Source organism: Cyprinodon tularosa, unplaced genomic scaffold (genome assembly GCF_016077235.1).
Source record: "Cyprinodon tularosa strain WSP-4 unplaced genomic scaffold, ASM1607723v1 ctg185, whole genome shotgun sequence".
In the NCBI taxonomy this organism is placed as follows: domain Eukaryota; kingdom Metazoa; phylum Chordata; class Actinopteri; order Cyprinodontiformes; family Cyprinodontidae; genus Cyprinodon; species Cyprinodon tularosa.
This window is the reverse complement of record NW_024038643.1, coordinates 975032-991061: the sequence shown is the minus strand read 5'-3', so window position 1 is coordinate 991061 and position 16030 is coordinate 975032. Positions and strand designations below refer to the sequence as shown.

The 16030-nt window shown below is 37.0% G+C and overlaps 1 protein-coding gene across 1 annotated transcript; it reads right to left on the bottom strand.

The window, feature by feature from the left end:
• Positions 1–5044: 5044 nt before the first annotated feature.
• LOC119781887 (potassium channel subfamily K member 1-like) lies at positions 5045–13462 on the bottom strand. The gene is made up of 3 exons (XM_038282503.1): positions 12939–13462; positions 8751–9155; positions 5045–7047 (listed from the first exon to the last, which is right to left on the bottom strand). Exons 1-3 carry the CDS (start codon positions 13288–13290, stop codon positions 6743–6745), a joined length of 1062 nt encoding a protein of 353 aa, XP_038138431.1. The 5' UTR covers positions 13291–13462; the 3' UTR covers positions 5045–6742.
• Positions 13463–16030: the final 2568 nt, after the last annotated feature.

Sequence of the window (16030 nt, the reverse complement as noted above, 5' to 3'; positions counted from 1 at the left end):
AAACATCACAAATTACATGCAAAAGCCAGCCTCTTTTTCAAACTCCTTAGTTAATCTGCAAGAAAAAAATATCTGTCTGAATATATATTTCAAAGCCATCAGAGAAACAAGTCCATGTGTCATTGCTTAAGACAGTGATGTTGCCTAATCATGTTGTACTGAGCATTCTCTTTAGATGTGTTCCTATGTAAACTATGGATACATTTTTATGACAAATATTGTCAAATTGCAAGAGGCAAAAGAAGATTCATATTCATATTTTCACCGCTTTTACTGTTTTTTTTTTAAATAGTCAATAAGGATACAGAGAGGAAAATATAAAAAAAAAACTAAAGTAGAAATGTGAGGAATGGAAAATCGCCTTAGATGAAACTGTACATGCAGTGCCGTATGAAATGCCTAATGTTCACATCCATTTCAAAATAAATATCTCTTATTGAAAGGCGGCATGGAAAGAATGTTTTACAGTGTCGAATCCAAGCTCTGCACACATCTGCTGTGATGTCATCACACACTGCATGCATGGCAGCCTGAAGGGCCATCTGTGTTTCAGGTTGGTGATTATATACTTTCCATCTCCATGCTGAGAAAAATTCCTTAATCAGGTTTGTAAATGGAGAGTAGGTTTGTTGGAAATCCAATGTCCTTTTTTTGGTCTCAAACCATTGCCTAATGATGTTGTGGTGATAGAAACTGACACTGTCCAAAATTATTATGTGCATTGGCAACTGAGGGAATTACCTTTTTGTAAAACATCTTATTGTTGAACATTGTCGACTATTCAAAAGTGTTGCACCCATCAGAAAACCTGCTCCAAAACATAATGGTGCAGTACCCAAGGTGCATCGCAAAGATGGACCACTAACTTATATTGTATCTGGACTGGATTTGAAGAAAAACACACATTTTTCAAATACTGTGTCAAAAAAATTAAAAACTTGACTGTATTACCTGCCAATAAACATCACTTTGCACTAGCTTTTCATTGGGAATCTTTTCCATTAAGGTTCATCAGAAAGATTGGGCCACTCATTCCTACCTCGACTATCAGATTAAATGAAAAACCCACTTTTTCCAAATACTGAGTAAAGAACTATACAATTTTGAAAGTATCACCTGCAAATAAATACCATTCTGCACAAGCTTTTTATTGCACTTGAAAAATTGAAATCCAATTAAATATTTTTTCTTAAAATAAGTGCATTTTGTTCTTGATTGAGGTAAGTGAGACACTTTGTCAATGGAAATAGACAATTTACCTTTAGGTTAAGAAAAAATAACTATAGTCTTTTATTTCTGATGTATAATATCTATTTATATTATTTGAAGCTAAAATTATTAATTCCATTGGCAGATCATCTTATCTAGGGACTAAAAATAAGGGTAAATACACTTATTTTAAGGAAATGTTACTGATTTTTAGGTTGTTTTTGTAGTGTGGAAATCCTTTGCCATAAAATCATTTGAGTCTGGTACTGATGAACTGTACTTACTTGTAACATTAGAATTTGCAGAAGACCTAAAGCATATACTTTTTTGATCTAAAAGCCTCTGTCAACCTCACATATGACATTGGGAGTTTGGAAAACCTCAGATGTAAAATTGAACATATAGATGTGAGAAAAATAAATCTTTAAGTATTACCAATAATACCACTGAAAAGGTGCTGGACCAACAGATGAAAACCCCAACTATATTTTTTAAATTATCTAATTAAATTTGGCTGAAAGGCGAGGAGAAGAATGAATGACAGGACTCTATGAAAGAGACATGGGAGCAATGAACTCTTAGACTTGCTGTTTTTATAGGTTATAAAATCTATAATCAGGTTGTGTGTGTAATGTCTCCTTGTGTCTCAGTGGTTGTAACTTGGAACTTAACCTGAAAAACCCTAACAATTCCAATAAGACTATTACTACATCACTAAGACTTTAACCACCCACTTTCTAAACTTTAAAATGTCCTAAATGGAAACAGTAAGAAAGATACTTTTCAATCTAAAGTCTTCCATAAACCTATAACCTCTTTAGTTTCTGATACATTGCAATAGAACTAGTTCAATAATTGCAATAAGGCAGCATTTTTGTTTTCTCTGTTTTGTATAATTTGACTTTTTCTTATGTTTTTCATAGTGGTATGGGCTGCCAGGTACTTAATAGCTAACAGCTAACTTAATATAAAGAAACATCTGTGCAAAAAATACAAACTGAAGGTCAAAATGGGAGTCGCCTCCCAAGGTAGTAGAGAATTGCTAAGGTAAGCTACTGTGCGAATTCTAGATACAACAGACAAAACCCAACATTGTGATCACTGATGAGTAACAAAGGATGGCCGAGTTAAAGATGTGGCCATTCCAAACTGGAAAAATACTAAGGGCCCATGTAAGAATTAGATGGAGCATGGAAGGTGAAGACAGCTGTAGTTCCTTTGGTCATTGGAGCAGTTACACCTGTGGCAACTCCAATTACTGGAAGTTGCTGAGAGGAGCGCAACATATTTCTGGCTCTCCAGAAATATGTAGTGGGTAACTGCCAGATTCATGAAAGCCATTCACGTAAGAAGACCATCCAACATTCCTAGTTTCACCTCCTCACAACCTTTTCCATTCCCGTTTTCTCCTGCCTGCCTTCCCCATGTCAGATACTCCCATTGTCTTTTCTTGCCCTTCCTCTGGACCAAGTTTGTTTGCCTCTGTTTGGATTTTTCTCTCTATCATGTATGACCCAAGCTTGAGCCTTGGATCTGCCTTCTGCTTCTTTCCCTCAGGAAAACTCAGCTTGGTTAGTGTGCCTCCTCATACTGATTCTCTCTGTTGGATCCTGGATTCCACTCTCATATTGTCCTTCTGGAAACCTTTCTGCCCTGTGGACTGTGTTACTGTGCATGACCTCCAACCGGACTAGTTCATCAGACTTCGACAACACTGGATCCATTTGCCTGGGTAAGATTAAGGTTCAAGGGTCACTGTTTCAATGAACCACATGTTACTGCATTCCCAGTATTCTGGCTGAGTTATTTCTAAAACTTTTAGCTCATCTAACTTGTTTGCTGAAGATCTAACATTGGCCATAATGATAGATTGAAGAGGTGTCTTAAATTTCCTCTCTGTCTCTCTTGTCCTTGCTCATTATTTGCATTCTTGGTGCCTCCTTTCAACTCATCTGATTCTTGCCAAAGTAGATGAAATATTATTTTAGCTTTAGATATTACTCAACTGGCTGTAGAAAAAAGAGCAAAATGTTGTTATGAATCATAGCAAATGTCACAGAATAAAAAGAAAAGCAGAAATTCCTTCAGCAACAAAACATCCAACACCAGAGAAAATAAACATCCCCCCCAAAAAAATCCTTTTGTCATGGTTTTGGTTATGTTATGCTTTACTTTGCTCCTTGTTTTCTAGTTTTTATTGGTTTAATTCCTATCTTGTTGTAATTTCTAGATTTGTTAGTTCTCATGTTGTCCTCTGTTGCCCTCGTGTGTGTGTGTGTTCCTTTCCCCTTGGCTCCCTCGTTGTCTCCTCTCACACCTGCTCCTTGTCAGCTCGTTAGCCCTCCCTTTGTCTCTGTCAGCTATTTATGCTCTCCCTCTGCTCTCACTCTTTGTTGGTTCCTTGTTGTTGCTGGTCCTGTCTTCGCTGTAGTCGTCTCCCCTCGTCTCTCCCTGGTTCCTTCTACGTGTTTTCCCTTGAAGTCTCCATGGTTCTGGTCTGTTACATTTTTAGTTGGATTTTTGGACTGCCTTTGTTAACCATTTTCATTAAAACTATAAGTATTCACCTCTGCCTATGCATTTGGGTCCTCCAAACCACAACCAACCTTGACACCTTTAAAAAGAATATCAGAATCAAGCCAGTACAGTTATTCAATATGCAGCTGCATTTACCAGCACAATTCCAGAAATTAGAATGTTCAGTTTACCAGTTCAGCACAGATTTAGGAAAAAAAAAAACATTTAATGGAAATATCTAGAATAATTCTGAATATTCCTACAACGTTTTTAAACTATTAAGCATGTATAGACCTATGCAATGAACTAAACACCTAAAGACAGCACAGTAGATACATTTTGATTGACATAAGCTAAGTAATTGGTGATTTGAAAAACGGCTGAGAATTGATGTACCAAAGCATTTACAACATGTTAAAAAAAACTATTGACACAACAATGTCAAGATAAAACAATACGTTTTGAGAAACCTTTCAAGGTGGCAGATAAAAATTGTAATAAACCCATATATTTTCTAGTTTTTTGCGGCAAACAATGGAGGATGTAAACACATGGAAGAAGGTTACTTGGGTAAGATAAAACATAAATTGAAATGTTTAGGCAAATTATGTATGATGTTTAATGTAAGTTTGCACTTAACAGACAAAATGCTGTAGGGAATCTGTTTCTTCAGCAACAAGGAGGATGGTTGGACTCAATGGGGAGATGGATTAGGTAAATGCAAGGCAGTCTGGAAGAAAACCTGTTAGAGGCCTCATAAAACCTGTGCCTAGAGTGAAGGTTCACCTTCCAGCAAAACAATTATTATAACAGGGCTTAATACCTTCCCTTAACTGCTTTGTTTAACTGCACTGTCAAAGAAGGCCACTTTCCTGTTCTGAAAAGAAGGAATATTTTTAATAATTCCCAAGAAAAGAACCAATGCCCACAAATGTACACCAATATCAATCCTTGACCAAACTCTAAGATCTGCAGTATACTTCGAATAAAAACAACAAAAACAACAAAAAATTATAGCCGACCTTGTTGAGTTTTGACACAAATATTGTGATAGTGTACACTGAATGAATTAAATTCCTTCCACAGACTAACTTACTGCACCAGTGTAATGTATGTATCGATATGACACTAGACTTAGATTTTACTTAGATTTTATTTTGTACACACAAGTGTATACAAAAAGAAATTTCGTTAAGTTCAGCTCTCTAGACCTGCAGTGAAAGATAGATAGATTTCAAAGTGCACTAGTACGGTATATAAGTCTATGGGAGGAACTTAATGAAATAATATTAAGATCAATGTTTCAGGAACACATAGGTCTATTTGCAGATGACATTTTAATATACCAGTAATGGACAGCCCCAATACAAACTTTACTCAATTCATGCAACCAAGTTATAAATTCAGAGAACAGCAAGGATATAATTCAACATAAATAAATAAAAAAAGATCCTAACCTTTTTCCCAGAAATTAAGGGAGCATATATCTATCTATCATGACATGTACTGCATGCCCAACCATACTGGAAGTGTGTACAGTAGAATCCATTTATGCATCCCAGCAGCATCCCCTTCCCCACCTCCCTGAAATATAATGGATCCATTTTTTTTTACACTTTCCATGTTTGACATCCTGTCTGCCTCATGTAATCTTTAAAAATGTATGTGCCTGTACCATGTCTTCACTATGCTATCCCTCAGAAACAAACATGATACTCATGATGCAAGAGGGCTCAGTCGTTGTGAGTTACTGCAGGTCCAGTGAGACTTACCATGTGGAAGATAATGGTTTCTATTTGTTATGTAGAGAAAAACATAAATTATACTGTATACACAGTTTGAATAGAGGGTTCGAATGCAATTGAAACTCTCCATGCAACATGGTTAAGCCCGAGCTGTTTTAAAAACAATAATAAAAACATTAAATCTCTGGAGGTACAATGCCAGTATAGACATATCTCCAAATATTGGAAGCCAAAGACTGTTGCAGCAAAACACGTGTCACACTAAGGGGCTTTATACAAATGAATACAATGTTTAGATCTTTATTTTAAAAATTATTTTTCAAACCATGTATCATAACTTTTTGTATGCACTACTTTGTTATTCCATCACTGAAATCCCATCAAAATCATTTAAAATGAGTTACTGCAAAACTATTTAAAATGTAAAAAGGGTATTAATACTTTTGCAAAGCACTGTATAAAAATACAATTCATGCAATGGGTTTGTTTAAACATTTATATTAAACCCAGAACAAACAGTGGATTTCATAAAAACAATTTAAAAGGTATCTTGTTAATATAAACATCCTTACAGCAGTAAAATAATAATAACAACAAATGATCGTGTGAAAACCTGGGTGTACCAGGTCTTTTACAAAATATGCATTAAAACAGGCACCAACCACAAAGAAACAACCCCTTTTATCTGTTTGATCAGTTCAGAGCAGCATGTTGAACTTCTTTTATGAAAATATCTTCATTTTTAAATTCACTTTAATGACTCCTTCCTACAACATGAAAGTGCTTCCCTCTAGTGGCATGACTTGTATACCACAGTGTTAATTTTGCTATGTTTAAAGAATTAGAAGTGAATCCTTCCCTAAAAGAAACCAGGAAAGAAAGTATTTATTCAGAGCCAACATTTCATCTTCTCTTCTTTATGGAATACATGCATGAATTGAGTTATCTGATGGTAATGGATTCATATGAGTCTTGGCTTTGCTGCTTCTGAGAGGGCTCATTCCCAATGCAAATACTATCTCAGATATTTTATGGCCTAGACATGAATGTAAAATCATCTAGACTGGCTGTGCAACTTTGCAACTGAAGCTTTATGACTTTGTGAGGATTCTAAAACTTCTAGGAAGTCACCGAGAGTTCCTGCCTTTGCAGCACGTATATGTGTTTGTGTTGGCAGGGTGCAACACCAGTACGATTCTATTGTGCGCAAATACAGTTCATAATCAGGTTCATTAACTTCCACCACACCCACTTCCTGATATTTGGAGCTGTTATCTCAGCTTCCCATTAGCAGCAGTTCCTGAAGCCGGGGTGTAAGGCGTTGACGTGCCGTTCTGGCGCAGCGTATCGGCCTGTTCTAACACAGAAGAGATGACTGGCAGCTGATCGTGTGTGTGATCTGCAGACTCGGTTATCTGGTCGCTCAGCTGATCGCGACTGATAATGTTGGTGGTTTCGGAGTCTAGCTCTCGAACATTTTCCTTGTAAAATCTCCGTCTGAGGAGTTTGAGCTGAGGAAGTTCGTAACAGGTCTCCAACACCACCAGGATGAACACCAGGCCCAGCAGCAAATAGACTGAAAAAGCAAGCAGATACATACAATGGGGTGTGATAAAGTTAAAAACATCATGACTAGACAAACCAGATCTGGTTAGCAGGTCACCTAATAGCTCTTACTTTTGAGTTCCTAAAAAAATTGCCTGACAATCCTTTCTTTGTTTTCAAGGCAAGAAAACAACAGAAATTGTGAGAAACTGCTTATTCTTTTAGGGCCAAGTTTTGTGTTTTTATTCTTTTAAATATATTTAAACTACAACAAAAACATACATTAAATAAAATACAAAAAATGCAGTAAGCCAGGTACTGGAAATGAGAAAGTCCAACGTTATATTCTATTTTAGATATGTGATTTAATTTCATCTTAATAATACTAGTCCCCTTCTGCTTATCTGGCATCAGGTCATGGGGCAGCAGTGTAAATGGAAACTACCAGACTTCCGTTTCCCAAAAAAACACTTTGGGAAAAAGCCAGCTAAGAGACATAGTGCCTCCCGTGTGTCCTGGGTTGTCCCCTTGGCCTCCTCTCTGTGAATTTTGCCTGGACACTTTCTTAGGGAGGCATCCAGAGGGCATCTGAAAAAGGTACCTGAGCAACCTTAGCTTACTTCTCTAGATGTGAATGAGGTTGCCTCTCCCTGATGGCCAAGTTCCTCACCCTACCTCTAAGGAGTTCCCAGCCACAATTTGGAGAAAGCTGTCTCATTCTTTTGGTTATGATCTAGATTTCATGACTATAGATGATGGTCATGAAATCCTTGCTGGGAACTGCTCCAGTGCATACAGTAGATATTTACAGGAGAAAGGAAGCAGAACCACCAGCAAAAAGGAGGTTGAAATGCTGGCCCCAAACCAGTTTTTTGAGGTTGTTGTTTTCCCACTAACATTTCCACTCAGAGGCGGTATAAAAATACCATCTTTTATGGATTAAATATTTTCTGCATTTTCTTTATGCTATCTCTTCTACAGTACATATTTTTTGTTGAAAAAAAAGCCGTTAAAGAGGCCTTACAGAATGATACTGCCATCTGTGGCCAAAACACAGAACTGCAGCACTCCTCAGCTCGTTCTAGTAACGCATGCTCGTACTTGACAAGGTTGTTTTTTTAAAAACTTTTTCACCTTTCGTAGACTAACCATCGGGGTCTAAGTTCAGCTGGATGCCAATCGCACCAACAAAAGCTACTTTGAATCTAACACATTGATTGTTGGCAAGGTCAGATCCATTCAAAATGGACGAGCTTGACGTCACATCCACCAACTAGCGCACAAACTTCTGACCCTAGTCAATTTAGGAAAATAGGCTACAGGCTTAAAGATGCATCTGTGCTGAATTACTGAGGTGTCAGTTGGCTCTTCAAACTATGTTTTAGTCATGCAAGTTAGAATAAAAAGGCTATTTTAAAGATTGTTTTTAATTAAAACTTACATAATGTCTCTTTAAAGGTAGTTTTATTCAGAAACAACATTCAAACCCCTTCTGTTGTGCTGAATATCAGTGTTTTACAGTATTAGTATTAACAACCGAAAGCATAAATAAAATCAGCTAATCTTGATAAAAGTATTATTTAAATCAATTAAAAGTAGTTCAGAATTTAAGTTTTACCTTTCTATGCAGGCGATGGGAGCATTCTTCTCGGCAAGACATTTTCAAAAATTTGAACCGCTAGTTTAGATAGTTTTTTTTTTTTTATCATGTTAGGGTGTTGAACGTTATCTCACCTGTAATGGCCAGCCTGTACAGCTGTGGGTGGGGATTGTCCTCCTTACTATGAGTTTCCCCTGGGACATAATCCCCAAGGCCTATTGTTGTGAGAGAGATGAAGCAAAAATAAAGAGACTCCAGAAAGTTCCAGTCTTTTTCAAGGCTGAGAAAAATCCAGGCAGGAATAAAGAGGAAGAACAGAGCGATGATGATGCTGAGAGAAGCGGCGTGGATCAAGGCTAGCTGCGATCTTGACATTGCCCACAGCCGGTGAAAATAAGAGACTGGGCGTCGCGAAAGCAGGTCCATGAGTCTCTCCACTATGGTGGACAGGAAGAAGAGTGTAACAGGGATGCCAACGATGGAGTAGAAGATACAGAATGCCTTCCCTTCATCTGACAGAGGAACAGTGTGACCATAACCTGAAAGTAGAGAAAATGGTGTCATCCACAATAGCATATAATTGCAGTAGATGGTTTACACAAACAATACAGTATAGAAGAAAAAGGATGTTCTTAGTTCTTCAAAATGTTTAAACTAGATTTTTTTTAGTTTTAATACTTGAGTAGAAGCTTGGCAACATTAATGTTAAATTAGTATTTTAAGTCACATCTTTATAAATGTTTTGTAGTGTCCCTGTTAAAAATTATTCCTATTCATAACTAGAGTCTATACATGCAATAAATCCACCATGTTGCACATAAAAATGACAGGACAGTATTTACATTAGTCAGCGTGTGCAAAGAGCATAATCTTTTCTTTTGAGGAAGATAAAAATTAGACTTTTGCCTCTCTATGACATAAAAGCTAACATTCTTTTTTAAGGCTGTTTAGCAAAGGGTGAATGTGACAATGTGAGCAGATTATTGAAATGACAAAATACGATGATGTATAATATATATTATACATATTTAACTGTTTCATTTTGAAGCTGCCAGATATATTAGTAGGAGGTAAACTCAGGCTTCATGTGACAATAAATGTTAATGATCTGATATAGCTGAGAACTCTTTCCAAACTATACTGCACAAATAAAAAAAATAGGTTAATATTTACAACATAACTCATTAACTTTTCACTTTGCAGGTCTATTACTAAATATATTTGCTCTTCTAGATCAGGGGTTCATGGCATTGACATTATGCTGGGGGCACCCTCTTCGCAGACTAACAGACAAGGCAACAAAATATGGCGAAAAAAAAATTCTAAATGTTTTTATTAATTTTATGCCTGTTGAACTATCATAAAAATATTAACTGTTTTCTTTAACACTGTGCTATATTCCCACTGAATAACAAATGATTAAACTAACGGTTATGATAAGAACAAAGAAATTCAGACCCCTGAAAGTGTGTGTACTCGGAGGGCTGGTCTTCATTTGTGTCACTACCTTTTTTGAGTATTTTTAAAGGGAAAAAGTCAGTCTCACACTGGTTTGTTATTGCAAAAGTGAAAAGGAATTTCAGTACACTGTCAGTCAAGGTAGTATAGTCTTTTCTGATAAAGTTACCCTCAAAGTTCAGTTTTAAATCCCCCCAGTTTTTAACCTTCATTGGATACATCATTTAAATTAGATAATAATGTTAAAGAGATATATGTCATGATATGGAAAAATAATTTTTTCTTAATATTTCGCCCATTTTTCCAAGGATCCTCCAGCACACCTTGGCCAAGGCAGTCTCAATCCCAACTCATCAAAAATGAACGGTTTGTGAAGCCCCCTGTGGAGCAGACGACAATGCAACTGGGTACCCCTTTCCTCATTTATTGATATCAGAGGTTGTGTCAGGAACTCACAAAGGTTTTCCTTGAACTGCAAACTTCAAAACTAACAATTACCCATCCTTTATCCTAACCCTATGAACCTAGAAAACACTATATCACCATACGCTCCTAAAGCACCCAGCAACACCAGTCTTGTTCATCCTTTCGTGGTGAATGATAGATAACGAATCATTTAAAGATAGATCTGTTCAACAAGAGCTTCCCTTTTTGGTTCACCATATCCGACATCAGAAGAGTCAACTTCACTGCAGACAAAGTCCCAATTAGTCTCCTCCATCTACTACGCTGTCCTACCATATCTTTTGAATGAGATATCATCCCACTGTAACTTTTCTACTTGAGGCACCATGAGGTTGACGACAAGGTTATGTATAAACATTTCTTTAGATTCCTGATAGTACAGTAGCTATTAAGTCTTGCTAAACTTGTGATTGTTTATATTCAGAGAAGTAAGGTAAAAGCCAAAAAGTTTGATAGAAACCAAAAGACAGAAAGAAGACATCAAATCCCTGCATCAGAGATTCTATGAGAGCAAAACGTGGTTTAAAAGACATGTTACAGTTACTGTAACATGTCTTTTAAAATGATGTTCTATAGATTGTCATTTTAAAAACCTTCAGCACCTCTAAGGGTTTATTCACATTCCTGCTAGTAGGACTCCTTGTACCACGTCACAAATCATTCTCTCCATCAGTATGCAGCTTTTAAAGATCATGCTCAAAGCTAAAGACTGGAACCTCGATGAACAGGAAAATCCTAAACTTATCTCAGCTCTGCTTTCACAGACTCGCCCAGCATCCTCCCCGCTCAAACAAATGCAGTGTGTTGTTGTACAATAGCAACAATAGAAAACCCATTAAGTTGAACACATGAGGATTGTGTTCCTACACTGCAAAAAAATTAAATCTAAATAAGTAATTTTCCCTAAAAATAAGTGCATTTTCTATTGAATTTAAAATAAGAAAATGACAACTTTGTCTTATTTCAAGTTTATATTATCTAATTATCTTATTTTAAGAGTAAAAATATAATTCCATTGGCAAATCATGTTATTTACCTACTCAAATTAAGGGTGAATACACTTAATTTAAGAAATATTTACTTATCTCTGGATCGTTTTTGCAGTGTACTCAAAGGAAAGTAGGTCTGCTCTCTGCTAACGGATAAAACCGGATCATATTTCTGACTGCATTGAGGGTTAAACAGGAAACGGATCTTAAAATATGTTACACTTTCAACCAAGTTAGTTCAAGTCTTGTAGGTTTATTTTCAGGTAGAGTACATCTCTAAACTCACAAATTGAATTTATTTCAATTGTTGAATGCAAAATGGTGAAACGTCTATACGATCAATTTCTTGCATTTAATGCTGGTAATTTCTATAGTTATGACTTTTCCATGATTACCATCACAAGGAGGATAAGTCGGAAAAGGTAATTGGGAAAAATGTTAATTATTTACAAGTGTTTTATCATTTGGAAAATTCAAATCTATTTTCCAACCAGAAACTTGAAAGAATAGAAAAATGTAAAATGTGAATCGGCTAAACTGTAAAAGTGTGCTGGGTTTTTATAGCATTGAGCAGATGAAAAAGAAAGACAGAAAAGGAACCATATGATTATTGAGAGGTAAAGCCAATTTAAGAGTGTTTTAAGATCCTCATACCCAAAGAAATCAGGTAGATTAGAGCCTCACACAGATGCATCAAGGACATGGTTAAACTCCTTGCATGAACGGTTCTAGACAGGGGGCAAGGGGGGCCAGTGCCCCTGTAGAGCATAATACTCAAAGAAATTCTAATGATGATATGCGTTGGAACAGACATGGTTAATGATAGAGGTCCTTTGGATCTATTTCATTTTTTTCTTTACAAATTCTGTTTTAATTATTTAAAAAAAAATAAAGCAACAGCTTCAGTGGTATTGAGACAGGATCCAAGTTTTCATCTGCTAAATGTTTTTTTTTTAAACAAATTTTAGAAATTAGCTGAATTTATGATTTTCTTGAGTTCTAATTTAGATTTTACACAAAACGGTTATTTTAACTTAAGTCAAAATATGTAAAATTCCTAAATTCTGAAAGTATATTGACCTAATAAGACATAGAATTTTAATTTAACCTAATTGAATAGAAATTTCACTTCATGCAGCACTCTTTATGTATTTGAATCCCTTGCCCTGTTTTTTTTTTTTTCTCCTGCTTTTCTGTGCCCCCATGCTGGCCCCCTGGTACATTTGGTCTAGAACCGCCACTGACTCCTTGTCTTCAGCCATCCATGAACCATATCATCTGTCATGAATGTTTTACCTGGCTTAGGTTAGGAGACAGGGAGACGGAGGTTTCTCTGGCCTGTATTATGTTTTAGTAGGTCAGCATAACTATGGTTTCAAAAAGAAAAACTTCAGAAGTGAACAGTCTCACCTGTAGTGGTCAACACTGTACTGGTGAAGAACAAGGAGGACACAAAGTCCCAGTTCCGGTTGGTGGCATTACCAAGGACGGACACTCCATAGTTACTGGCCTGGAGCGCGCGAGCCAGCAGTTCCTCCAGGTGCGCGTCGGACACGCAGGTGTTGTTGCTCAGGAAGTCCTGCCTTGCCTCTTTCAGCTCCTGTCGAAGCTCGTGTTCGTAGGGCAGCTCGATGACGGAGAAGATCCCGGCACCGATGAAGAGGTAGAGGATGTAGGAAATGATCAGCAGCGCAAAGTTGATCCCGGACTGGTGCCGCTCCGCGAAGAGAGCGCACCAGTCTCCGATGCGTCCGGTTACCATCACTCAGTGGAGCTTCAATTCCTCAACAATTCACACTCAATCCGCCTTATTTAATCGGACTAAAACCTCATAGAGCTTGTTTATTTCCCTGTCTGCGTTTCGATAATAACTGCTCAAGCCCAAAAGACTGACTCTTCCTCATTCTTTTATCCTATTGGACGTGACGTCACTCAGTCACCTAACCAGGTGGACTGCGGCTGAGTGTGAGGGTGTGTGTGGATTGGAGCGCACCATTTCCTCAAACCGGTGAAACGGGTTTTGTGTTTCAAGTCAGACGCAATAAAGGATCAGTTTCCTTGGTCGGTTTTCTGCAGAGACTCAGATTTACAGGCCCTGCAGGTTGTAGGTTGGGAAAAACAGGAACAATATCAAATATACATACTACTTAAAGTTTTTCACATGACAAAATGGAGAAAAAGAATAGTCAGGATTTTATTGAATATTTGACTGTTAATTGAGGTGTTTTCAGACTTGCCTGGATCCCTTTATGCTGCTCACTGTCAGCAAGTTGCTTGGTGAAATGCTTTGACTTAGTTTGCAAATGATCTCACTTCCAGGGGCGGAGCTAGATGGGGGGCCAGGGGTGGCCATGGCCACCCTTAAGCCGGGCGTACACTGCGATTTTTTCAGTCGTTGCACGCAGCTAATGCTCACACTGTTTTCGACTAAACCCTGCTGTGTTAGTTGAAAACAGTGTGAGTTCACAGCTCACGGTTTATGTCGGCCCGACGCTCTCATGCGATCTACCTGCTAACACTGCACGACTAAAAACTACGTCGGACTCAGCTCCCTCAGAGAGATGGAGCTGCTCTGACTCGTCTATCCGGAAACCAAATGTGTAGAAGAGGAATATAAAGCTAACTATAGTGAACCGCTCGACGACGTTTTTGGAAAAAAGGCATGGCTGAGGAAACGTGAATGTTAAAGTCTGTCAATTTTACAGACAGAAGTGCATTTCACTCATTGCACCCCCGCCATGTTTCTGTGTTTACTCCTGAGAGGAAGAAGAAAAAGAAGAATCCTTGTTTGCGCATGTACATTGAACGATTTGACCTTGTTTGATTGATCAAACATGTTTGATTTTCTCCCACCCTCACGATTCCTGATTGAGAGGTGGTTGTGAGAGGCTGATCACCCCTCCTAAACCCCTGTACACTTCTCGACACACGGCGCACAATCAGGCTGAAAGTCGGCCCGATCGAAAGTTTCTCGCACGACTGGAAAATCGCCCCGAAAATCGTACAGTGTAGGCCCGGCTTTAGCCAATCATTGGCCACCCCTAGCATTTTTTTCTCTCAAGTAAAATATTCACAACATTTTAATTTTATATATATTAACAACTACTTGACAACAAAAACACTGTGGTTAATTATGCACATCAATATACCAACATTAGAGATGATCAGTAGAGAATTCATGCTGTTTCAGAACTAGATTTTGTGTTATATGCTGTAAAGATAAACTGATGTGTCTCTGGAAGTCATCTAAGAGTCTTCAGTGAAATCATAGATACTATGAAAATCAATTTTAATAAAAAGCTATTAAATTATCAATTTATGTAGATATTAGTACTTGTAAATATCAATTTAATGTAGAATGATATTGATAAAAGTAGGTAAGTAATGACGATGGAAGAGATGTTTGCTCCAGAACCCAAACCTCAAAGAATTTTATCCAATATAGATTTTATCTAGAAAGATGTTTAAATATATGCATCTATTTGTTAGAATCTATTGTAGGCTGTAGGAAACAATAGTTTGTCTTTATATAGGAATATGGATGTTGTGCTTGTTCCTGTTGGAACAGTATAGATTGATCCTGAGATTCTGGTGCCTATCCACTTTTGCCACCCCTCAGTATACATTGCTCATTGCCTGGCCACCCTTATAGAAATTTTCTTGCTACGCCTCTGCTCACTTCCTAGTTCAGTTCCTGCAATCTCTCTCAAATGTTTCTTCAGGGATGTTAGGCCCTTTTCCTTTTTTATATTACAGTCACAAAGATTAACAAATCTTATTGGGATTTTTATGAAAAAATACCAATAGAAAGTGGCTCATAACTGTAAAATTGAAGCTAAAGTATTTAGAGTTTTAATTCTTGTTTTAAAAAACATGTTAAAATGTGGCATGTCAAAAAGCCTTTCTTTGTGAAGCAAAAATACTGTAGGCATAGGTATGTCAGGCTGACATACCTAAAATTAAAAGTGGTTTTAATATTTATGAGCATGAGCCACAATCATCTTGGATTTTGGCACATTTTTCTGTCTGGAGTACATGATTGCTACTCAACTTGAACACATTTGCAAAGGTCTTAATCTGAGGAAATTGAAGTAGTCTGGCTTGCTGGAAGAACCTGGAGGTGCTGAAAAAAATGGCTTAAACATACCTGCTTGTACATAAATATTCTATAGATATATAATGTCTATGTGGATGTAAAAATGTATGTATTTGTATGTAACGTTTCAATGACTGGAGCTGTTTTGGTCGTGGCTGTAATAGGTTTCTTGATTATAAGCTGTTGTTCTGTAACTGTTGCCTTCCAGTGACTTTTTCTTCAATTTTAAAAACCTAAAAAATTGAGTATTGGTCTAGGCAACAAAGTGTTTTTATTTGACTTTTTTAAATTTTTTATATTACTTTTTTTTTCATTTTACATTTTCATCAACTTTTTTCTTTTTTCAAAAACAGCATATTTTACCATAATGTTTTTCAAAGTTCTCCTGATGTGAATTAACTTTATA